The sequence below is a fragment of the Talpa occidentalis genome, unplaced genomic scaffold (genome assembly GCF_014898055.3).
Source record: "Talpa occidentalis isolate TD23 unplaced genomic scaffold, MPIMG_talOcc4v2.1 talOcc4.2, whole genome shotgun sequence".
Lineage (NCBI taxonomy): Eukaryota > Metazoa > Chordata > Mammalia > Eulipotyphla > Talpidae > Talpa > Talpa occidentalis.
In genome coordinates, this window is record NW_023602073.1 from 65,587,146 (window position 1) to 65,610,776 (window position 23,631).

Below are 23,631 nucleotides of genomic sequence, written 5' to 3' on the forward strand. Positions count from 1 at the left end.
CATGACGGTGCACAGTGGGGCCGGTCAGGGGAGGAAATCTCAGTGTGTTATGAGAACCCAGAGGCAGGGCATCATGCCTCTTGCAAGTTTTTTACTGTTGGGCTCCTTTTTACTGTTGAGAAATTTAACAGTGAAAAAGAAGTGCAGGGCAGGGAATGCATGGGGTGGGTGGGAGTCCCATGTAAGGACCTGGTCCCAGATAATGGCTGGCAATGGGAAGGCTGAGGTGACCAGGAAAAGCTGGTGACCCAGCCTCTGACGGTCCCACAGGCTCCAATTAAGTTCTTTGGAACACAAGTGAAGGAAGGAAAGAAACAGGAAGAAGGCTGGTGCTGATTGGAGTGGGGCCAGCGGGATCCAGGGGGCCACGCTTTAAGAAACAGCCAGGAAGGGTTTTTTTGTTTTTTTTTTAAAGATTTATTTATTTATTTATACAAGTACTGGGTACAGTCAGAAGCGCGGGAGGGTGAGAGAATTCACCAGAGCCAGGGCGGGGAGCAGAGCAGGCAGAGGGACCGAAGTACACTGCTGAGGGGAGCAGCGGGCGGCAGGAGAGGTCTGCGCGCCATGTGGGACCCTCCTCTGGTGGCCGGGGAGCAGCCGGGGATTGAACCGGTGCTGCAGAGGCTGCGGGCAGCTTCGCAACCCAGCGCTCAACTGCTGCGCCACCGGGGAGGCCCCAGGAAGGGTTTTGAATCAAGGACCCTGTTCATGAAGTCCCCTCATTTCTCCTGAAGCCCATTTTCTACATGGATGGGTAGACACCCCACCACCTTTGTGTGACAAGCACCATTGCCTGCACAGCATGACCTGGAGGAAGTTCAGCCTGGGCCTCCGGTCAATCCCGCAATTCCTCACATCCCCACATGCTTCCCTTCCCTTGGGGAGCATCTCCTCTAACCCCAACTTACAGTCTTCCAGAAGGACCTGAAGTTGCAAGTGTGAAACACTAGATAGTGGCCACAGGCAGAGTTAAGGTCCCTGGGAGAGGCCATGGCCAGGAAAGGCGATCCTAACAGAGGAAACACGAGCCCAACCTCCCACCCACAACATGCCCCACCCTCATCACAGGCAGAGCCCATGTCTGGCAGGGGGTTCCAATATTGTCCTTTGACAGCCATCTCTTCACCGGGCATCAGTGTCCAGCTCCAGGCTGAATGCTGTCAAGGATCCAAGAAGAGTCACAGAAAGGGGCAGGGAGGCCACAGGGGGCCTGCAAAATCACTTCCTCTCTTTACAGCTGGGCTCAGCAGAAGACAAAGGATCAGAGCTGCAACTTTAACCTCAAGTTCGAGGTCACCCACTGACAAGCTGTGTGACCTTGGACAGGCTGGGTCATAATTCTCGAAAAGGAAAGCTGTTTTCCTTGACACACAAAACAGTCTCACACCAATGCGGGGAGGGAGGGCTTTCTACACCAACCGTTTCTTCAACTGCCCAGACATCATCTGGGTGTTCTTCAGCCCCACTCAGCACTGACACTATCCCTCTGGAGCCAGGTAAGTTCCCACAGGCAAAGGGTTCAGTCCCAGAAGACCAGCCCCTCAGATGCCTATGGCAAGTCCCAGGTTGTCACCTGTGCTTCTGACCAGCTGGTTATTAGTCGAAGCTCCTGTGACCTCCTACTCAGATGTCTGCAATGTGCTTTCAGGCTCACAAAACCCAAAGAAACATGGCTGCCTGTTTATTGTAAAGGGATCTGCTGAGGTATACAGATGAAGGAACATGCAGGGCGAGGTCCAGAAAGTTCGCAAGCAGAGGCTCTGTCTGCATGGAGCTGGGGCCACCACCTCCAGACCCATGGATGTATTCACCACCCAGGAGAATGCCAAAGCCTGTGTTTTTGAGACTTTTATGGAGGCTTCATGATTAATTATTAACTTAATCTCCTGCCTTTCTCCCCAACCTAGAGGATGAAAGGTGGGGGTGAAAGTTGTAATCTTTTTTTTTCAAAGATTTATTTATTTTTGCATGCAAGAACTGGGGTACAGGCCAGAGGTGCAGGGGGGTGAGAGGACTCACCAGAGACAGAGTGGGGAACAGAACAGGCAGACACTGAAATACACTGCTGAGGGGAGCAGCAGGCGAGACAGGAGAGGTCTGCTGCGTCATGTGGGTAGCTCCCTGGCCAGGGATCAAACTCTTGCTGCCGTGACTGCGGATGGCTTCATAGTGCTGTGACTTAACCCCTTGCGCAACCCTTTGCAACTTCCGAAAAGTTGCAAGCTTCTAATCCAGGTTTAAATTAGACTGGTGAAAATTCCCCATCTTGAGGTGACCAAGGAGCCCATCCAGAAACCCCTCATTACAACAAAAGACTCCTATCACCCTGGGAATTCTAAGGAATTTAGGAGCTCTGTGTCAGGAACCGGGGCAGAGACCAAATATATATGTCTTATTATATTATATCATGGCTGGACCTCACTTTCCTCATCTGTAGAATGGGAATAATGCTTCCATGTCTGTTTCAAGGATTAAACAAGAGGGAAGTTCTTAGCCCGGTTTGGCATATAATCAGCACTTAAACTATGATTAATATTCCCAGAAATGGAGGTGAGGAGGGCTTGCGGCCAATCAGCTCATGCTGGTGCTTGGAAAAAGCTCTGTGATTCCATTCAGTGGTCTGAGCATCTGTTCTGTCTCCAAGACACCACCTGGACAACCTCATGTCCCAGTCCTCAGTGACCGAACACTACGGGGGCAGAATTCCCAGCTTAGAGCCCGCCCTTCCCCACTGGATATGCCAGTGGCCTTGACCATGCTAAAGAGAGTATTACTGGTTGGATTGTGTCTCCCACAAAAGATATGTTGATGTCCTAACCCCCAATGCCTCAGAATATGAACTTGTCTGGAAATAGGGTCACTGGGGAACTGGCTGGTTAGGATGAGGTCAAGCTGGAGAAGGGCAGCTTCTAAGAGGAGAAGAGAGCTGCGGAGGAGAAGGTCACGCACAGATGCAGACACACACACAGAGCCCCTGAGTTAGTGGGAAAGTGGTTTTGGGCAGAGGAAGCTTCTGGGATAAAAAGATCAAGTTGATGTGTCAGGGACAACCTCTTTCTGGAAGCGTGGTGCTGAGGGGAAGGATTCAGACTTGTTCTGACTGGATGACACAAGGAAGACAGCTAACCTGCCAGAGGCCCCCTGAGTGGGGTGCTGGGTCTCCATGCCCCTGGGGAGATGGCCTCAGGTGGTAGATGGAGACCAGGCAGATGCGAAAGGATTAGGTTACCCACAGTGCCAGTCTGTGGGGAGGACAAATGGGAGGGAAGAGAGACCAGGAAGGCAGCTGTTAAAGTATGCCACTGGCCTAAGAATTCCACTGCAATTGGAGCATTCTGGGTGGGGGTGGGGTCTTTTCTGCCCCTTCCCCCACAACCTTCAACTGTCAGCACCATGCAGGCCGCCAAAAAGCTGTCCTCTGAAGGTAGGCGTGCTGGGGGCTTGTTCTGCTCCTGGCCTCTGAAGATGAGGGCGTCCCCTCAGGGATGGGGCCAGTGCCCTTGAGGGTGACTCCTCCATCAGATTGGTTGCTTCCCAAGAGCAGGAGCTGGGCATCTTCCTCTGACCGTTTGGGAAAGAACAGGTCACTGGCTGTGAGACCCACAGGAGTCCTTCCCCTCCGTCTTCACCGAGAGGCTGGGGTTGGAAGAGGGCTGGGACAGCCGCCTTCAGAAAAGCATCTGTGTGAGGGAAGCCACAGTGACTGTTAGAGAAATAAAACTGGATACAGAGAACCTCTCCCCAGCCTAGAAAAACAGGCCCTTGGTCTAGAAAGATCAGATCCCGGGAGGGCCGCAGATGCAGGCCAGGCCTACAGAGGCAGGCCTGGACCAGGCCTCAGGACCTGGGGTAGACAGTACTGCAGAGGAGGTGGGGGGCTGGGCAGAACGAAGCTGTTGTGGGGGATGGGAGGTAAGTGATCACAGGCTGCCAACCCCAGCCAGCATAATGCTCAGCCCTCCTCCTCACCCAGCTCAGAAGGGCTTTTGCCAAGCCAGGCACCCAGTGACAGCCCCCAGCTTTCTGGTCCCTCCCCATCAGCTTGAACCCCTGAAAGTTGAGTTCTAACCCTAGAAAGAGACCCCAAAGCCAGCCCTTGCTTTTTCAAACTTCCCTGAGTTTAGACATCTCATTTCCTTCTAGCTCTGGAAATTCAACTGTCTCTAAATCTGCAGGTGGTGGTGGTGTAGCAGCTCCCACCCTCAGGGGGAGACTCCCAGTGTGATCCGGGTGATAAGGATATGTACTGAGGGCAAAATGCTTTCTTTCACACAGGACTAGTTTCAGCTTACTGCTCTAGCCTCTGCATGTCCTTCAAGCAGCCCACTCTGTCTGTCCATCCATCTATCTCAGCTGGTGCACGCCCCTAGCCCACATGACTGAGCTGGAGCCCTCTCTGGAGACATTTTTGTTGATAACTATGGTGGGTGAGTGAATGTGTGTGTGTGTGTGTGTGTGTGTGTGTGTAACTCCTTCACATTCTTTCCCCTGGTAATTTGGGGAGAAAATATGCCACTTATAGTACACACACACACACACATTTATTCATTTTTGCTTAGTCTGAAGGTAAAGGAAGGAGTTTTCTACCGTTTCTAAGAAAAGCCTGATGCAGAGTAGAGACAGACAAGCCACAGAGGACCCCCTTGTGATGAATTCGTAGGTTACTGCTATCCTTGTGACCATTCAGTGCAGTGCCCAGGGCCGTGACTGGCAGGGGCTCAGTAAATACTCATGGGGCAGCCAGGTCAGTGGAGAGAAGGCAGTTAACATTTTCCTAGCACCTATTGGATGCCAGTCTTTTTCATCTATTGGGTATCATTTAATCCGGAAACCGAAAAGATATAGCTTACTCTATACAGGTAAAGAAACCTAGGCTCAGAGATGTAAAGCAACTTGCCCAAGGTCACACAGCTACCCCCTCTGGCTCCATGCAGTCCAGGGACTAACTCCACTGAAGAGGAATAAGCTGCCTCCTGACCCTTCCCCAATACCTTACCCATCTTCAGTCCCCACTCCCAGCTGAGGGGGAGTAGCTTAACAAGATCACCCAGGACCGAGGCCTGCTCACCACTCATCCTCTCAGAGGCAGCATCTGCCCCTCCACCGAGGCTCCCTCCGAGCCAGGCAGCAAGTGAGCTGGGCAGCAGCATGGACCTCAGTGCGCCACTGCCTCTGCTGCCCACTAAGGGTACTGCCTTGAGGAAGTCCAGCCCCTGTGCCTCTATTCTTCCCTCCCTGCCAGAGAGAGGATAATAATAACTGACAGTGTTGTGATGCTTTAATGCATGTGAAGTGTGGAGAAGCACACCAGGCAGGTGCTGCGTCCTCAATCGCTGTTAACTATTATTATTTTTTATAAATGCTACCTAAGTGTTAGCTATTTGTGTAACTGAGAGATGAGTCCTAATATCTTCTCATCACAAGTGATTGGCTCCATGGAAGAAGCCAAGGACAGGAGTCAAAGTCTTTCTTCAGCAAACTCATCTCAATGCTCACAGCCAGTGAGCTTTTCTTAGTGGAGGTCGGGGAACTCCAGGCCCCAGGGATCCCCACGGGACAGCAGAGAGGCCTTCTATAGCCGGGATCTTTGCTTATTTCCCACAAACATTCTGGCTTCCCCAGAATGGTGCCCAGCTCAGGCGCAGCCTGTGAGTCGGGCCAGGTCCCTTTAGTGGCACCTGCTTGAAGGTGGGTTCTAACAGAAGGAGGGCCCCAGGGGTGAGCCATGGACATCCACCTCTTCCACTGAACAGTTTTTGGGCCCAAATCTTTGGGAGAAATCCAAGAAACACAAACTTCATCCCTACCACCAGCAGGCAGGAAACATCATTCCAAACATTTATTGAGCACCTGCTGTATGCTCAACACAACAGCAGGAAAACAGCAGCAAACGAAACAAACAAAGCTCCCTGCCCTCATGACCACAGTTTTCATTCCAGTTAGTGAGGCAAATAATAAGCCATATAATACCCCAGGGACTAGAGTGGACAGGGAGTATGGGCAGGGCTGGAGAGGAAAAAACAGATAAAAAACAGTCCTGTGGAAGGCAAGGCAGTCACTCATTCATTCACAGAAAGTATTGCCAAGGCCCTACTGGCCAGGCACTGTGCAAGACAGACTGAAGTCAGTGGGGGAGAGGAGCCCCCCACGCCCTGCCAACCTTGAGGGCCCACAGCCTCAGAGAGATGGGTTCTTGTATGCATAAAAAAAAAAAAACTTTAAAAAAAAGAACTGGGGCCTCCCTGATGGCACGGCCGGTTGAGCGCAACACTGTGAAGCTGTCTGCGCAAATACACCCACATGGCGTGGCAGACCTCTCCTGTCTCACCCATTGCTCCCCTCAGCAGTGTATTTCAATCAGTCTGCCTATTCTGCTCTCTACTTTGTCTCTGGTGAATTCTCTCACCCTCCCGCACATCTGACCTGTACCCCAGCTCTTGTATGCATGAATAAATAAATCTTTAAAAAAAAAAAGAGCTGGGGTACAGGCCAGAGGTGGGGGGGGGGTGTGAGAGGATTCACCAGAGACAGAGTGGGGCACAGAACAGGCAGACTGACTGAAATACACTGCTGAGGGGAGCAGCGGGAGAGACAGGAGAGGTCTGCCACACCATGTGGGTAGCTCCCTGGCCAGGGATCTAACTCAGGCCATAGGGCTGATAGCACCGAGACATAATCCTTAGGCCACCAGGGAGGCTGGAGCCCCTGTTTTTTCTTCTGAAGAACTCCACCCTGCATAGGCTGCCTCCCAGTCCCCACTCTGGACAATCCAGAGCCCTCCGACCCGCCCCCGTAAACACTCCCTTCTTTCCCTCACTCGCGATTCTTCCCACACCCCAGCTCCAACTGGGTTCTGTTGAACTTAGACCACATCCTTCCTCCCCTGCCCCCTAAGCACTTCCTCATCCCAGAGTCAGCTGAGAATGTGGGGAGCTTGAGGGCAGGATGCACGCGGAGATTCAAAGTTGATCTGGCCCTGTGGTTTCACCTCCTCTTCCTCTTCCTCCACACTCTTCTCTGGCCTTTCTCCTGCCCTGTGGCCAGCACTGGTGACACAAGACAGGCAGCTCCGGTGGGCTCAGGAAGGGATATAAGCGGGCTGCCATCCCTCTGGGGGAGGAGGTATGGGCTGGTCGCCAGCTGTCTGGGCTCAGGATCTGCCAGCCAGCCTGACTTTTTCTCCAGAGACTCACCCACCGGACCCCCATGGGCCATCCCCTGACTCTCCGCCTACTCCCTCAGTCCCTTTTCCTTGACACCTGCCCTCCAAGCTGCATTAATTCCTCTCTCCCCAAAAGGCAGTGCCTGTCTGATGGTCCGGAGGTCATTTTTTAAAACAGCTTTATTGAGCTATAATCACACACCATACAATTCACCCACTTAAATGGACAGTTTCATGACTTCTAGCACATTCACAGAGCTGTGCATCCATCACCACAATTAACTTACACTCCCACGGTCCCCTGAAAGAAACCCTATATACCCTTTAGCCAACAACGGCAGATCCCCTCCAGCCCAGGGCAACCACTAATCTACTTTCTGTCTCCATATAAATTGGCCCATTTGGGGCATTTTCCATCAGATGACTCTTAGAATAGTTGGTGCTTTGTGGCTGGCTGCCTTCTCCACTTAGTGTCATGTTTTCAGAGTACATGCGTGTTGCGTGTGTGTGTGTGTGTGTGCATGCGCCTCATTTCATCTGACCATCCTTCCATGGACGTTGGGTCCCACGCTCCTTCTTTTGGCTTCTATGAGTAACGCTGCCACAAGCATTTGTCTATAAGGTGCTGCACGGACATACATTGTCATTTATCTTGACTGTTGACCCAGAGGTAGAATTGCTGGGTCATGGGGTCACTCTGTGTGGAGCTGTCTGAGGAAACTGCCAGGCTGTTCTCTAAAGTGACTAGCCCTTGCACATTGCCAGCAGCAGTGTATGAGAAGTCCCACTTCACATCCTCAGCAGCCCTTGCTATTTTTCAGTCTTTTTCATGATAGCCATCTGAGTGGGGTGAAGTAGTATCACATTGTGACCTTGATTTGCATTTCCCTGGGGACCAATGATACTGAACAATTTTGTTCATGCGATTACTGGTCATGTCTATATCTTCTCATGTGAAAACCTATTCAGACCCTTTGCTCAATTTTTAATTGGGTGATTTGTCTTTTTGTTATCAAGCAGAGGCCACTGTTACCAACACGGGCATGGCAGCTCACATAAGCCACAATCGACTCAAGGCCCAGGGCTTGGGCCAACACCACAACGCCCAGAACTACAATAACCAGAACTTTGAGGATCTGCGAGCAGCCTGCCTGAGGAAGGGGGAGCTGTTTGAGGACCCCTTATTCCCTGCCGAGCCCTGTTCACTGGGCTTCAAGGATCTGGGCCCCAACTCCAAAAGCGTGCAGAATATCTCCTGGCAGCGGCCCAGTGTGGGCACTGGGAGGGGAGGGGTGGTTTATAGGGGTGGTTTATAGGGGTGGGGGATCCCAGTGATTTTAATCATTTCCAATCCCCTTTCCCAGCCCTGGCACTGGGCTCCATCAGGGCTGGGATGGTTCTGGACATTCTTAAGCAGAGCCTCTCAGATAAACCCTGGGAAAGTCAGTGACTTTTGTCACCACACCTGCAGTAATGCCAAGCTGACCCGTTCCCTCTCCTCTGTCCCCTGCTCCCCACCCCCATGTTTTCCCTAGAACTTAGAGGTGGGCATGATCCCCCAGGAAAGGTGGGAAAGGGTTGTTCAAGGTTCCCTGAAACATTTATTCCTTCACTGCAGCAAATCACAAGCAATCCTGAATTCATTATGAATGAAGTCACCCCGACAGACATCTGCCAAGGGGTACTCGGTGAGTGGGGAGGGGAGAAGATGACAGAGGTGGGGGAGCAATAGAGTGTCTTTTGAGGCTGGGAAACTGGAGATCCTAGGTTCAGACAACCTCTTCTGTTGCCCTGTGCCTTCCCTTCTGAAGAGGTGGTGGCAAAAGTATAGGGTACATTCTCCCCGCTCCTCTCCTAGCCCTGATTCTACCCTACCTGCTACACCCCATGAACAGAAGCAATAAATTGGGGTGATATGTTAGTTATCCATCACCACACAAGTTACCCCCAGGCTCAGCAACTTAAAGCAATAGCAGGGCCTCCCCAGTGGCGCAGCGGTTGAGCGCTGGGTTGCGAAGCTGCCCGCGGCCTCTGCGGCGCCGGTTCGATCCCCGGCTGCTCCCCGGCCACCAGAGGAGGGTCCCACATGGCGCGCAGACCTCTCCTGCCGCCCACTGCTCCCCTCAGCAGTGTACTTCGGTCCTTCTGCCTGCTCTGCTCCCTGCTCTGGCTCTGGTGAATTCTCTCACCCTCCTGCGCTTCTGACTGTACCCAGTGCATGTATAAACAAAAACAAAACAAACAAACAAATAAAAATAAAACATGCCTCTATAAAAAAAAAAAAATTAAAGCAATAGCAAACATCTATTGTCTCACAGTTACTGTGAGGCAGTGGTTTGGAAGCAGCATAGGCAGGTGGGTCTGCCTCAGAGTGTCTCGTGAGAGCACAGTCAGCATGTCAGGCAGGAAACCGGTCCAGTAAAGGTTTCATGGGAGCTAGAGGATCTACTTCCAATATGGTGGGTAGGAGGGTAGGAGGCCTTAGTTCTCAGCTGCATAGGTTTTTCCATAAGAACACCTTAGTGTCCACACAGCCTGGTTGCTGGCTCCCGGCAGAGTGAGGGATACAAGAGCAAAAATAGGGCCTCCCTGGTGGCACAAGGGGGTAAGCACCACACTGTGAAGCTAGCATCAGCCACTGCAGCAGAGTTCAATCCCCGACCTGCCAGGGAGCAACCCACATGGCGCAGCAGACCTCTCCTGTCTCACCCACTGCTCCCCTCAGCAGTGTATTTCAGTCAGTCTGCCTGTTCTGCTCCCCACTCTGTCTCTGGTGAATTCTCTCACCCTCCCGTGCATCTGACCTATATGCCAGTTCTTATATGCATAAATAAATAAATCTTTAAAAAAAAAAAAAGAGCAAGAACAGGAGGACGCCATGCTGACTTTTACTACATAGTCTAGTAACAGGCCATATCTGTTAGCAGGCAGAGTGAGGGGCATGCCAGGACCCCCAAATCTGCCTGCTCTAAATAGGTTCTTCTATCCCTCGCATGCACTAGACCTTCAATAAAAAAAGAACTTTAATACTATAGAGAGTAGTGTGCTATAGAGAGAAAAGAAAAAAAAAGTTGAAGAGTTTCCCCATGAAGCACCCAAAGTTACCCATCCCCTCATGGGTAAATGCCCAGCTGGATGGGTCACCCAAAGCAGGGCAGCTGAGGCCCAAAAGCCTGCCCCAATTCTAAGGCACCTTTTTGCAAGAACCCATAGAAAAGGGGCAGAAGGGGTCAGGCAAGCCTGGAAGGAAAAAGCAAAAGCAAAACCCAAGTCAAGGGCCGCCCTGGTGGCACAAGGGGTCGAGCACCGCACTATGAAGCAATCCGCAGCCTCTGCAGCACGAGTTTGATCCCCAGCAGGCCAGGGAGCAACCCACATGGCACAGCAGACCTCTCCTGTCTCGCCTGCTGCTCCCCTCAGCAGTGTATTTCAATCAGTCTGCCTGTTCTGTTCCCTACTCTGTCTCTGGTGAAGCCTCTCACCCCCCTGCACCTCTGGCCTACACCCCAGTTCTTATATGCATAAATAAATAAATTTAAAAAAAAACTCAAGTCAAGATTTTATAAAAGCTTCCCCACAGGCCTCTCACCCACGTCTCTATCTCTTTCAAGTGTCTCCTTCCATGTCTCCCAAGTCCCTAGCACAAGTCCAAGGCCAAGAAGCAAGCTCAGCTTCTTCACGTCTCTGCTCCACATGCTTCCTCCAGGTCTCCTTGATCTCCTTCCTTTCTTCTCCCTGTCTTCTCTAGCTCCTCCTCCCTGCCCAGCTCCACCCTTCCTTAGGGTGGAACCTGGAACCTCCACTTTCCCTGGGATTAACCTGTGCAGCCTCAGGAGAACACACTGTGACTCTGCCAGGTTCTATTTGTAAAACGGAAGACAAATCTGGCCCATGCTAAAGTGGGGGAGAATCAAGCTCTCCTCCTTGAGGAGAGGATCTGAAGTCACTGCAGGTGCTAGAATTTTCTCCATGTGGGGTAAAGGAGCAATGGGTTTCCTCAGCTCCCTCTCCCATAGACAGCCCCGAGATAGCTTCCACTTTATTCTGTTCCACTGCTTCCTCCAAACCCTTTATTGCAACTCTAGGGACAAAGCCAGGGTGGGCTACCTCCGGGCCTAAATTCTGTCCCCTATGTAGCAGGGCAGAGGCCAAAGAGCCCTCTCGCCCCATAGCTGGCACCGCAGCTCACTGAGCTGGAGAAAGAAGAAATGGCTTCTCCATAGGCAATCTATTTTTTTTAAAGATTTATTTTTATTTACTTATGCACACAAGAACTGGGGTGTGGATCAGAGGTGTGGGGTCGGGGGTGAGAGGACTCACCAGAGAGAGTGGAGGGTCAGGCAGCAGAGTTCTGGGAGGGGACCTCACAGTCAGTACCTGTTCCTCCTTGTGGGTATGGATTCTGGTGCCTACATATATGGATGGGGAGCTTAAGAGGGCAGCTCCCGCCTCTCTCTCCAGGGGACTGCTGGCTGCTGGCTGCCATTGGATCCTTGACCACATACCCTGAACTGCTGTACCGCGTGATACCCAAAGGGCAGAGCTTCAAGAAAAACTATGCGGGCATCTTCCATTTTCAGGTGAGGGCAATTTGAATGTCAGAGTTGTTTTGTAAGGTGGTGTGTGTGTGTGTGTGTGCACGCACGCGTGTGTGTGTAAAGAGAGAATTAAAATGTGCTTTGAAGTTTTACCTTTTGTCTTTTCCTTTTTGAAAAATGGCATTTATTAGAAACTATCAGAAATATAACTGCTCACTAAATAAATCATATAAACTTATGTTTTAATCCCACCACCAAAAAAATTTGTTATCAGTTTGTGTCCTGTCATCTCCTTCCGCCTCTCTTTTTCTCAGTAGATACACACACATACACACACATTTGCATGTGTATGTGTGTGAATATGTGTGAATGACATTGGGAATCCCTGTCACATAATTTTTGTTCTTTAAATTTAGCCATATGTGGACAAATTCTCTGTGAAATAAAATATGTTTTCAAGTATCGGAGCCTCCCTGGTGGCGCAGGGGTTAAAGTTAGCGCAATCAAGCTATCTGCAGCCTCTGCAGCATGAGTTGGATCCCCAGCCAAGGAGGTGACCCACATGACACAGCAGACCTCTCCTGTCTCACCCGCTGCTCCCCTCAGCAGTGCATTTCAGTCAATCAGCCTGTTCTGTTCCCCATTCTGTCTCTGGTGAATCCTCTCACCCATTGCACCTCTGACCTACATTCCAGTTCTGATATACATAAATAAAAAATAAATCTTAAAAATATATGCCTATATTTTTAAGTACCACAAGAATTTTTAAGATCTCAGAAATCACAAAGCCCAACCAATGTCAAAAGATGGGCAGGGTCCCGCTGGAGGCCCTGGGGCAGAACCTGAAGAAGAGAGTTGGGGTGGGGGGTGGGGGTTCAGGCTTTTCATTGTCTTTTACTTAGTCATTCTGAGGAATGACCTAGAAAGTTTCTGAGCCTAGCCACCAGGAGGTGCTCGTGTAACAGAATTCTCACACAAGGAGAGTGAGAAAGAGGGAGAGAGGCGAGAGAGCGAGAATAAGAGAGAGAGAGAGAGAGAGAGAGAGAGAGAGAGAGATCATATGAACATATGGTGGGGGAAGGCCTGGGGCAGACAGATGCCCCATGCTCTACTGAGGTCCACCTTTCTGCCCACAGCTTTGGCAGTTTGGACAGTGGATGGACGTGGTGGTAGATGACCGGCTGCCCACAAAGAACGGCAAGTTGGTGTTTGTGCACTCAGTGGAACGCTCTGAGTTCTGGGGTGCCCTGCTGGAGAAGGCATATGCCAAGTGAGTCCCCTGAGCCAAGGGCTTACCTCCCAGCCTGCTCCTTCAGTTGGCAGCTACGGGGGTAGCAGGAATCAGGGGAAGAAGCAAAGGAATAATAGGGCATCCATCCCTCCCTTCTCTCATAATACCCTCTGATGTCCAAACTCACATCTCCATCCCAGAGCCCAAACAGGGTCCTCTTTCTGCCCACAGGCTGAGCGGATCCTATGAAGCTCTGTCAGGGGGCAACACAGTGGAGGGCTTTGAGGACTTCACTGGGGGTGTGACCGAGAGCGTGGAACTCCAGAAGCCACCTCCGAACCTGCAGAGAATGTTAAGGAAAGCCATAGAACGGTGTTCCCTCATGGGCTGCTCCATTGAAGTAAGCCAGCCTCACCTGACTCAGGGCCTTTGCACCTGCTGCACCTCTCACTGCTAAGATTCTTTCCCAGACACCTGCGTAACTAGCTTTCTCATTAACATTTCCGTTCAAATGCTTCTTTCTCAAGCGAGTCAGCCTCCCAATCTAAATTATTCATTCTTACCCTCTGTGACTCAGTACATGGTTTTGATTTTCTCTCCATCACTTACTAAGATCTGATGTTGTCCTATCTGCATATTTATTCATAGTCTATCTACTCCAGACAGTTTTCACATTCCAGGAAGGCAGTGCCTTTATTTGTGTCATTCTCTGCTGGATCCTGGGACGTAGGGTGGTGCTTGGCTCACTAGAGACACCCAACAAATATTTGTTCAAACAAATAAATGACTCCTGAGTGCTGCTGTGTGACCCAGCAAGTGTAGTGTTGGGCATTGAGCCCAGAGAAAGGAATGCTTCCATCCACACAAAAGTCTGTACACAGATGCTCACAGCAGCTTTATTCGCAATAACCAGAAACTGGAAACAACTTAAATGTCTTTCCCTGGGTGAACAGCTCTGCAAACTGGTGCATACACAGCACGGAATACCACTCAGCAGTAAAAAGAACTGAACTCTGATACACATAGCAACTTGGGTGAATCTCAAGGAAATCTCAAATGAAAATAATTCCAAAAGATTCCCTACTATATGATTCTATTAATATGACAGACTTGAAATGACAAAATTTTGTAAATGGAGAACAGATCAGTGGCTGCAGGTGGTTAGGGAAGAGGGGTAACGAGAAGAGGGCAGTGTGGCGACCCATGGCAGCACAAGTATTGTGACCTTGCCGGTGGAGACAAGAAATTGCATAGCACACACAAAAATGAGTTTTAGTGGAAGTGGGGAAATCTGCATAAGATTGACAAATGGGGGCCTCCCAGTGGTGCAACAGGTTGAGCGCAGCACTGTGAAGCTGTCCACAGCCTCTGCAATGGCGGTTCGATCCCCGCTAGCCTCGGAGCAACCCACATGGCGAGCAGACCTCTCCTGTCTCACCCACTGCTCCCCTCAGCAATGCTTTTGTCCGTCTGCCTGTTCTGCTCCCCGCTCTGTCTCTGGTGAATCTTCTCACCCTCCCGTGCGTCTGGCCTGTACCCCAGCTATTGTATAAATTAAATAAATAAATAATCTTAAAAAAAAAAAGATTAACAAATGGCATCAACATCCTGGTTGGATATTGTACTAGAGTTTTGCAAGCTGTTACTGCTCAGGACACCAGGCATGGCATGCACGGGATGCCTCTATTGTTTCTTACAACTGCATGTGAATCTGCAATTATTAGAAAATGCAAAGCTTAAATAAAAAAAATAATAATACTGGGGCATCCCTGGTGGCGCAAGGGGTTAAGTCTCAGTATGATAAAGCTATGGCAGTCACTGCAGCACTACTTCAATCCCCAGCCAGAGAGGTGACCCACATGGCGCAGCAGACCTCTCCTGTCTGCCCTGCTGCTCCCCTCAGCAGTGTATTTCAGTCAGTCTGCCTGTTCTGTTCCCTTCTCTGTCACTGGTGAAGCTTCTCACCCCTCCCCAGCACCTCTGGCCTACATCCCAGTTCTTGTATGCATAAACAAATGTTTAAATAATAATATAGCAGGAGAGTTCTCCCCTCTCTTCGGTCACCCCCATCCCTTTGATGACACACTGATTCCTCCCCCTCCCTGTGCTATAGATCTCCAGTAACACTGAACTGGAATCGATGACCCGAAAAATGCTGGTGAAAGGACATGCTTACTCAGTGACAGGCCTCCACGACGTAAGTGACAACTGTACCCCACCTGGAGAAGGATGACCCTATGCCCTTGACCTCTCCTCCTCCCTTCCCCCCCAGATCTCCTACAGAGGCAAAGTGGTAACATTGATTCGAGTCCAGAATCCCTGGGGTCGAATTGAGTGGAATGGAGCCTGGAGTGACAAGTAGGTACCCTGAGCCAGCCTCTCAGGTGCGGGCAGAGGGCATAGCGGGCCCATGAGCAAGGCCAGGCCACTGTGGGAATGGGACCGACAGCCTACAGCCTGCACACCATGGAAAGCCCCCCCCCCTCTACTCTCCATCTAAAGCAGGACCCCCAGGGGCCTCCCCGGTTGCTCAGCAGGTGTTTGAGCTCAGCACTGTGAAGCTGTCCACAGCTTCTGCAGCATGGGTTTGATTCCCGGAGGCCAGGGAGCTACCCACATGGCGCAGCAGACCTCTCCTGTCTCGCCCACTGCTCACCTCAGCAGTGTTTTTGGTCTGTCTCCCTGTTCTGCTCCCCACTCTGTCTCTGGTGAATCCTCTCACCCTCCCACACTTCTGGCCTGTATCCCAGTTCTTGTATAAATAAATTAATCTTTAAAAAAATAAAACAGGACACCCAGCCTTGAGGGTGGGGGTTAGAGAATACCTTGGGGAAAGAGGTGCCTCCTGATACCATGACCCTCTCCCTCCACTGCCCGCCTCTGCTCCAGCTCCAGGGAGTGGCAAGAGGTGACCCAGGACCTCCAGAAGCAGCTGCTGAACAAGAAGGAGGACGGGGAGTTCTGGTCAGCTTGGCTTGGGATGGATTTCCTTCTCCCCCGGCTCCCACCCTGTCACCTCCCCTGCCACCATCCCACCTGTGCCTTCGATGAGTCTGTGGGGGGCTACAAATGGTGGTGTGCCACTCATGGGCTCTACCCTCACACCCTGTGGGAGCTTGTATTATTGTGTGCCTCAACTATTCTGTGTCTTTGCCTTGATTATTCTTTGCTTTGACTGTTCTGTACCTCTCTGTGTGCAGAAACAGGGAAAGGTGATAACGAACCTCTAAGAGCAAAAGTCCTGGTGTGAGGATCCAAACATGCTGAAAACAGCACGTGCAGAAACAGCAATAGGTGTTACGGCTAGAGTAGCATAAACACTGAGGCTATCCTTGGCTTTCTCCTTCTCAACCTTGGCTGGGGCCAGCTGGTGACGCATCCCCCATACACTTGGTCATTCCTTGTTTGCCTGCTTGCTTCTTGATCTTTTTACTTTCTGTCTGATTCTAAATAAAAACAAGACTGCCCTTGGAGCTGGGCTGCGCTTTCTTAGTGTAGTCCCTCTAGGCTTCTCCTTGTTCCGGACATGGACTCTGAGTAATCCATTTTCATCCCTCTGCCACACATCATAATGAGACAACCACCCCTCTCCCCGCGCCCCCCCCCCAGGATGTCCTACGATGACTTTCTGAACAACTTCACCCTGCTGGAGATCTGCAACCTGATGCCCGATGCGCTCTCTGAGAGCAAGAGCTCTTGGCACACCACTTTCTATGAAGGCAGCTGGCGGAGGGGTAGCACAGCAGGGGGCTGCAGAAACCACCTCGGTGGGTGAGGGGCTCAGGGGGCTGGGAGTAAGGGGTGGGCCACTGACTCACCACTCAAGTGCTCCTGGGAGCCCAGGGTCACAGGGATCAGGGCCCACGAAAAGGTCAGAGTCCTCTCAGATCCCACTGGGCTCCTGGGAGAAGGCAGGCCAGTGGCTCAGATGCCAGTCCACCCTGACAAGGGCATCCTCACCCACTTCCTCCACAGACACATTCTGGACCAACCCCCAGTTTAAGATCTCTCTCCCTGAGGAGGATGACGACGATGACGACAGCAGTGACGCTGTCTGCACCTGCCTGGTGGCCCTGATGCAGAAGAACTGGCGGCGGGCACGGTCCCATGGAGGCGAGCTGCTGACCATTGGCTTTGTCCTCTACACGGTGGGGGCCTGCACCACCCTTGTTCCCTCCTCTGGTCTCTGCCCCAGAGTCCAGCCAGGAGTAAGTCACCCTCCAACGGGCTCCACAGTCCTGCTTCTTTCTGGAAGGCACATTGTGCTTTTGAGGCAGGACTGGCCATTTTATCCCCCAGCTTTTTCAATTTGAACATTTCGAAAGCGCTTCCTTTGTGCCAGGCATTGTTTGAAAGCCTTCTGAATAGCAGTGCCGTGAAGGAAGAGAAAGGAGATGGACAGTGAAAGAGGGGAGGTCATGTGTCTAAGCTAACACAAGCAAGGGTCAGCACCAGAACCTGTGTCCCGACTCCCAGACACCCCAAGACAGCTCCACCCCCGCCCCCACCAAGCCCCACCAAGAGCACTGACTCCAGAAGCCAAGTGTTTTCCAAACCAGGCTTTGCAAAATCCCAGAAACAGATGCTTTATTCACTTGCATATCCAACAAGTATTTATGGAGCACCTGCTGTATGCCAGGCCCAGACCAGTATCCAGGGGTTCAATAGTGCAAAATATCAGAAAACATCTGAGGTTATTTTAAAGATCTAATTGACTTTATTAAATGATTCATAAATTGGGCAGCGTCCCACTAGCAAGTAGAAAGACATTGCAAGAAGTTGTACAAAATGGAACGTTTTTCTAGCCAGAAAGGATGGGACAAAGTTACTAGCAAAAGAAAGGAAGGTTGTTTAAGACAAAGTCAACTTTCCTTAAGGAAGGGCAGGGCGATCACATCGTGTAGATGACCTCACTGGTGCTGGCCAGAAAACTCCAGGTTGATTAAATTTCCCTTTTTTTTTTTTTAATGGGGTAGGTTGATCAGGGGGCAAAGCTGAAAGATTAGGTCTTTTTTTTGTGTGTGTGTGTAGAAGAACTGGGGTGTAGGCTAGAGGGGCTGGTGGGGAGAGGAGGGTGAGAGGATTCACCAGAGACAGAGCAGGGAACAGAACAGGCAGACTGATGAAATACACTGCTGAGGGGAGCAGCGGGCGAGACAGGAGAGGTCTGCCGCACCATGTGGGTAGCTCCCTGGCCCTGCCAGGGGATTGAACTCAGGCTATAGGGGCCATAGATTTAACCCTTAGGCCACCAGGGAGTTCCCTAGATTAGTTCTTAAGTCTTGGTGGGACTTTGCATGAAGGATCCCATTTTGGAGCAGTTCTTTCCCACCCTCCTGTCTTCCTTCCCTCCCTTCCTTCCTTCCTTCATCAAAGCTGGGGCTTTCAGCTATCAGATTCCATACTTCATGCCATTACCAGCGCCCTGGTGCCCTTACCACCACTTCCCCCAACACACACACACACACACACACACACACACACACACATGCACACACACCTGGATTCCACAGGCCCGAGCCCTCTCACCATGGAGGAGCTCTAACCTACCCGTCTCTTCCCTTCCCAGGTCCCAAAGGAGGTACAGAGATGTGGAACTTGACTCTGGACAGGCACCCACCCCACCTCTCTTGCCATGTGGATGGGCAAGGGGTGGGGTTCAAAGGGCTCTGGAGACCAATGAGCTAGGAGTCCAGCCTGGGTGGGATTCAAGGAAGGAAGAGCCCCTACCAAGGTTACCTGCCAGCTGGGCAATGCCTCCCCACAGCTCTGCCCCATTAGACTTCACCTTGGGGATCCCACCTCCCTGTCCTCCCATGCCCGCCCTGTCCCCAGCCCCAGGGCCCCTCTAGTTGCAGAACATCCAGGATATCCACTTGAAGAAGGACTTCTTCACGAAGCATCAGGACCATGGCTTCTCAGAGATCTTCACCAACTCCCGGGAGGTGAACAGCCATCTCCGACTGCCGCCCGGGGAATATCTCATCATTCCCTCCACCTTTGAGCCCCACACAGATGCCGACTTCCTGCTCCGGGTCTTCACAGAGAAGCACAGCGAGTCCTGGTGAGAGGCCCCACCTCTCTGCTCCAAGGGCTCCTGCCCAAGAGCTTTCAGATGCCAAGCTCAGGGAGCACCCCCACCTCTGGCCCACCCCCACCTCTGTTTCTATTTTACAGTCAGGGAAACTGAGGCCCTAGGAGGGAAAGTGCCAGTTAGTAGCAGAGCCAGAACTAAACCCCCAAACCCCATAAAGAAGCTGTGCCATACTGCTTCGTGCATGGCGTGACTTCCCCGCCACTCGTCTGAAATCCCCGTCTCCTGACCCCTGGTAACCTCTGCGACTCTCATTCGCTTTTGCTCAGGGAACTTGATGAAGCCATCTATGCTGAGCAGCTCCAAGAGGTGAGGGGGGTGGTGGGGTTGGGGGATCTAAGGAAGTATGGGGAGGAGGGTGTGTGGAGGAACTTTCTGGGTCCCTTTCCCTCCAGGAGAACATCTCTGAGAAAGACATTGACCAGGACATCACACATCTGTATAAGATAGTGGTTGGAGGAGAGGTGAGCAGCTGGAGGCTGGGGGCAGGGCCTGAGTGGAGGTAGATGGTGGGGGGGGGGCAGGGGCCAGAGCAGGGGTTTATAGTCTCCCTTCCCAGGACCGGGAGATAGGCATATATGACCTACAAAAGCTACTCAACAAGATGGCCTCCAGATGTGAGTCTTTCACTCCCCAGCTCACAACCCTTCCCCCATCACCTGTGCCCCACCTTGACCTCCATTGTGCAATACCTGGCTCACTCTGTTTCTTCTTCCTACCCTTCCTTCCTTCCTTCACAGTCAAAACCATCAAGACCAAGGGCTTTGGCCTGGATGTGTGCCGCTGTATGCTCAACCTCATGGATGTATCGTCCTGCCCAATGGGCAGCCCCATCCAACGCCCGCCCCCATCCCCAAGCTTGGCCCCAAGGTGGCTGCCTCACTGGCCCGCCATCTTCCTGGTGGGGATTAGGCTGTGGGGTACAAAAGGTTTCAATTCTTTTGGCTATTACCATAGTTACCACACAGGACTCCCTGGTCATGGGCTCCCCTTCAGTGATACCTCTGCTTCCCTGGCCCCAGATACCCTCTTTCATCTCTCCTTTGATATCCTTGACCACCCCCCAGAAAAATGGCTCTGGCAAACTGGGGCTTCTGGAGTTTCAGATCCTGTGGAAAAAAATCAAGAAATGGACGGTAAAGGGTATTGTAAGGGCAATTGATGGGGGTGAGAAAGGAAAGTCCTCAAGAAAAATGGGGGCTAGTAAGCATGAAAATAGAAGAGGTGCCCCTGACTAGACAGACACACCCAGTGCATGCACATCTCCACACATGCATATGCCTGAGCACACACGTGCACACCCCCACACAGCAGGACAGGACCTGCAGAGGTGTTGGTGCATTAGCATGTCAAAGCATTTGGTAACACACAGGATGCATGCAGGGAGCCCAGGGCGCAGCACCAGAGTCTCTCTATGGGCCTGGAATTAACTGTCACTAGATGATAAGAATAGTGAGAGCTTGAGGTGCGCGAGTGTAGAGCGCCCCAGGGTCTTGTATGAGTCAAATATACTGAAGTATCATTTCAACCACCCTGCCACGCACTGGGCTCTGCAGGACATCTTCAGAGAGTGTGATGAGGACCACTCGGGCACCTTGAACTCCTATGAGATGCGCTTGGCTATTGAGAAAGCAGGTGGCCAGGGGCGAGGAGAGGGAGGACTAGGGCAGGGATGGGGGAGGCAGCAGCCAGAGGGCTGGACTCTCCCCGTTCTGCACTTCTCTCTTTTCCAGGCATCAAGGTGAATAACAGGGTGATGCAGGTGCTGGTGGCCAGATACGCAAACGACAACATGATCGTGGATTTTGACGACTTCATCACCTGTTTCCTGAGGCTGAAGGCCATGTTCAGTGAGCCAGGCACCTGCCCGCTCCCCACTCGGGACCACTGGTCTTTCCCCAAATACCTACAAGAGGACCATTGCTCCAGGCCCCTCCCCTTTCCAGGGCACCATAATTCCGTGGGTTCACGTCCCAGTTTCCCCACTTGCTGGCTCTATGCCTGGAGGAAGTCACTTTCTCTTTCTGAGCCTCTATTCCCTTGACTGCAAAGCATGGATGATGATAGTACTGTCTCAGAGGACGGAGGTGCAGATTAAATGCTGGTTTATGAAGAGCCCTTGGACCAGGGCTTAGCTTATTGTAAGGCTATGTGAGTCATTAGTTCCCCGCTGGGCCCAGCAAGAGGTTAGCTGGGAGCAGGAAGGATGAGCTTCTTTGCCCCTTCCGACCACCTCTGCCGCATCAAGAGAGGATCCTTCAAACCACTGACTCTCAATTCCATTCCCCTTGCTTCTTCCCCCAAAAACAGCCTACTTTCTAACTATGGACCCCAAAAATACTGGCCATATTCGTTTGAACCTGAACCAGGTATGTGGAAGGATTCTTAGGGCACCCCCCCATCCATGACTCCACCCCACCCCTGCGGTCCCCAACCATCCTGCCCCTCCCCTACCTCTACCCTTCTCAGATCTGCTGCTTCTCTGTCCTCAGTGGCTGCAGATCACCATGTGGGGATAGACGTGCTGCAGGCCCTGGCTCCCTGCCCCGGCCTCCTGCCTCTGCTCTACCCCAGGGGCCCAGGTGTTCCTTGCGGCTGGCAGCTCTGTGGTCTCTGTTGGTGGCAGCATCTGGTCCCAGACGCCATGCTGACTCCAGCAACAGGGCCTCCATGCCCACCCTCCCAGACCAAAGCTTTTCTGTTTTTCCCCAGCCAGGCTTTCAGGCAGCCCCCCAAGCTCTCTTCCCCTCTGAGTATATTTCACTAAAGATTAAGCGATCCTTCCCCAGTGTTCCCTAACTGGGGAAGCTCTGTGATTTCTGTCCTGTTCACACCTGCCTGTTGGCCACCCCTCCTGGCTCAGACCTTCTCTTCTCTCCCTCACTCAGGGGCATATTATAATAAACAGCACTTGCCACTGGCTTCTGTGTTTCTGTTTCTAAGGCAGAAGGAGACTGGTAGGGGTTGAAATCACTTCCCCAACACCAAAGAGGAGCGGGGCAGGTGGGGGTGGGGGCTCTCAGGGTTACTACCCCACCTCCAGGGACCATTTAAAGAATTGGGGTCATGAAAACCACAGGGCATGTTGGCCTTTGTGGTCAGTGCCATGGATGCCAAGTGCACATTTGTAGAGCATGTGACCATGGAGCGGCAACAGAGAAGGAACAAGCCAGGGGCACCTAACCTGTCACTGCTGAGCTGGGCAAAGTGAGGGCCCACCGGGGCCTAAGCCCCTCTTTCATCTCCTACTGGGGTCTCCAAAGGTGACACTGCAACCATCTTGAAGGTCAAAATTCCAACACCTGCGAAAGGCCATAGAGATGAACTGACCCTCTGAAGTGTGCAGCTGGGAGGAGTAAGGACTTCAGCAATAGTAGATTCATTTCCATCCCTAAGATGCTCAGATTCAAATCATTATTGTTGTTAGAAATTTGCTGCCTGTCAAACTATTGCCCTCACAGGAAGGCCCTATGGGTCCTGGTCCACCAGTTCTTGAGCTTGGACCTTGGAGTGTCCTCCCCACCCACTCTCCTGCTGACACATGGCGCAGCGGACCACAGTGTCCCCTCCACTGCACTTCCCCCAGCCTTCCAGATCTCTCTGCGGCTTCCCCTTTTGGTGCAACTGCCCAGATACTGTGACTTGGGCAAGCAAACTTTTCACCTATTCATGTAGTCTCTTAATTGCCATAGAGGAAAAAAAAAAAATGCCCTTAGATAAGAGATTTGTCAATCCCAAATGACTAAATCGCCTTTTCTATGTACACTTCCAGCTACCTGGGTTATCAGTTTCAAGTTTCCTCCCACAGCAGCACCCTGAGGCTTTTTTATTTGCACTAAACACACCTACCCCTCTGACGCTTAGTGGGGGTTTGAGAGATCCTGATCCGCCTTGATTTGGTGATTGTTTCTGTGAACTAATCTTGTGCCCCCTCCCATCTTGTGACTTCAAAGACTAAACTGAGTCAGTGCGCCCTTCAGAGGAATCAGCTCTGACCTTGCTTTCCCCTCCTCCCTTCCCCTCCCCTCTGAGAAAGGTCACAGTCCCTTGGCCTTCCTGGTGGGGCAAGGGGTTAAGAAGCAATTTATGAAGCTATTCGCCGCCACTGCAGCACCAGTTTGAACCCCGGCCAGGGAGCTACCCACATGGTGCAGCAGACCTCTCCTGTCTCGCCCACTGCTCCCCTCAGCAGTGTATTTCAGTCAGTCTGCCTGTTCTGTTCCCCACTCTGTCTCTGGTGAATCCTCTCACCTCCCCCTGGCCTGTACCCCTGTTCTTGTGTGCATAAATAGATGAATCTTTAAAAAAGAATTCACAGAACCTAAAATTTGCCATCAGAACCATTTTGAAGTGTAAATCCAGTGACACAGAGGATAGTCACATGGTTGTGCAAACATCACCCATGTTGTGAATATGCCTCTTTGGATATTTTTGTGTATAAGTTTTGTGTGAACATGTTTTCTTTCCCTATTTATGGGAATTTCAAATTGGTCTTTTCCAAGCACTGCTTTCACCTCCCTTTCTAGCAGAGTCCCTCCCATATCACCAATGCTCCCAGCCCTTCTCTCCTTTTATTCCCACCACCATCCCCCTAATACCCCGC

At 51.6% G+C, this 23,631-nt stretch overlaps 1 protein-coding gene across 3 annotated transcripts; it reads left to right on the top strand.

The window, feature by feature from the left end:
- The first annotated feature begins 3,337 nt into the window (after window positions 1–3,337).
- CAPN11 (calpain 11) lies at window positions 3,338–21,944 on the top strand. 3 transcript variants are annotated; one of them, XM_037519805.2, is made up of 22 exons: window positions 3,338–3,427; window positions 8,183–8,436; window positions 8,784–8,853; window positions 11,627–11,745; window positions 12,840–12,973; window positions 13,166–13,334; window positions 15,048–15,131; window positions 15,207–15,292; window positions 15,824–15,898; window positions 16,544–16,701; window positions 16,910–17,082; window positions 18,504–18,515; window positions 18,787–18,998; window positions 19,298–19,337; window positions 19,424–19,492; window positions 19,588–19,645; window positions 19,769–19,833; window positions 20,096–20,164; window positions 20,585–20,663; window positions 20,762–20,878; window positions 21,339–21,397; window positions 21,521–21,944. In XM_037519805.2, the coding sequence occupies exons 1-22, from the start codon at window positions 3,397–3,399 to the stop codon at window positions 21,545–21,547; spliced, it is 2,160 nt and encodes a 719-aa protein (XP_037375702.1). In that variant the 5' UTR covers window positions 3,338–3,396; the 3' UTR covers window positions 21,548–21,944. The 3 variants fall into 3 exon arrangements, with proteins under 3 accessions (XP_037375702.1, XP_037375703.1, XP_054554806.1); XM_037519806.2 differs by having other exon boundaries at window positions 8,186–8,436; XM_054698831.1 differs by lacking the exon at window positions 18,504–18,515.
- The last annotated feature ends 1,687 nt before the right edge of the window (window positions 21,945–23,631 follow it).

Excerpts from the sequence above, each read along its gene's own strand:
- CAPN11 (XM_037519805.2), top strand. The coding sequence starts at position 3,397 with ATGCAGGCCGCCAAAAAGCTGTCCTCTGAAG. Across the intron at positions 19,493-19,587 it reads AGATAGTGGTTGGAGGAGAG|GACCGGGAGATAGGCATATA; the intron begins GTGAGCAGCTGG and ends CTCCCTTCCCAG. Across the intron at positions 20,664-20,761 it reads CTTGGCTATTGAGAAAGCAG|GCATCAAGGTGAATAACAGG; the intron begins GTGGCCAGGGGC and ends TCTCTTTTCCAG.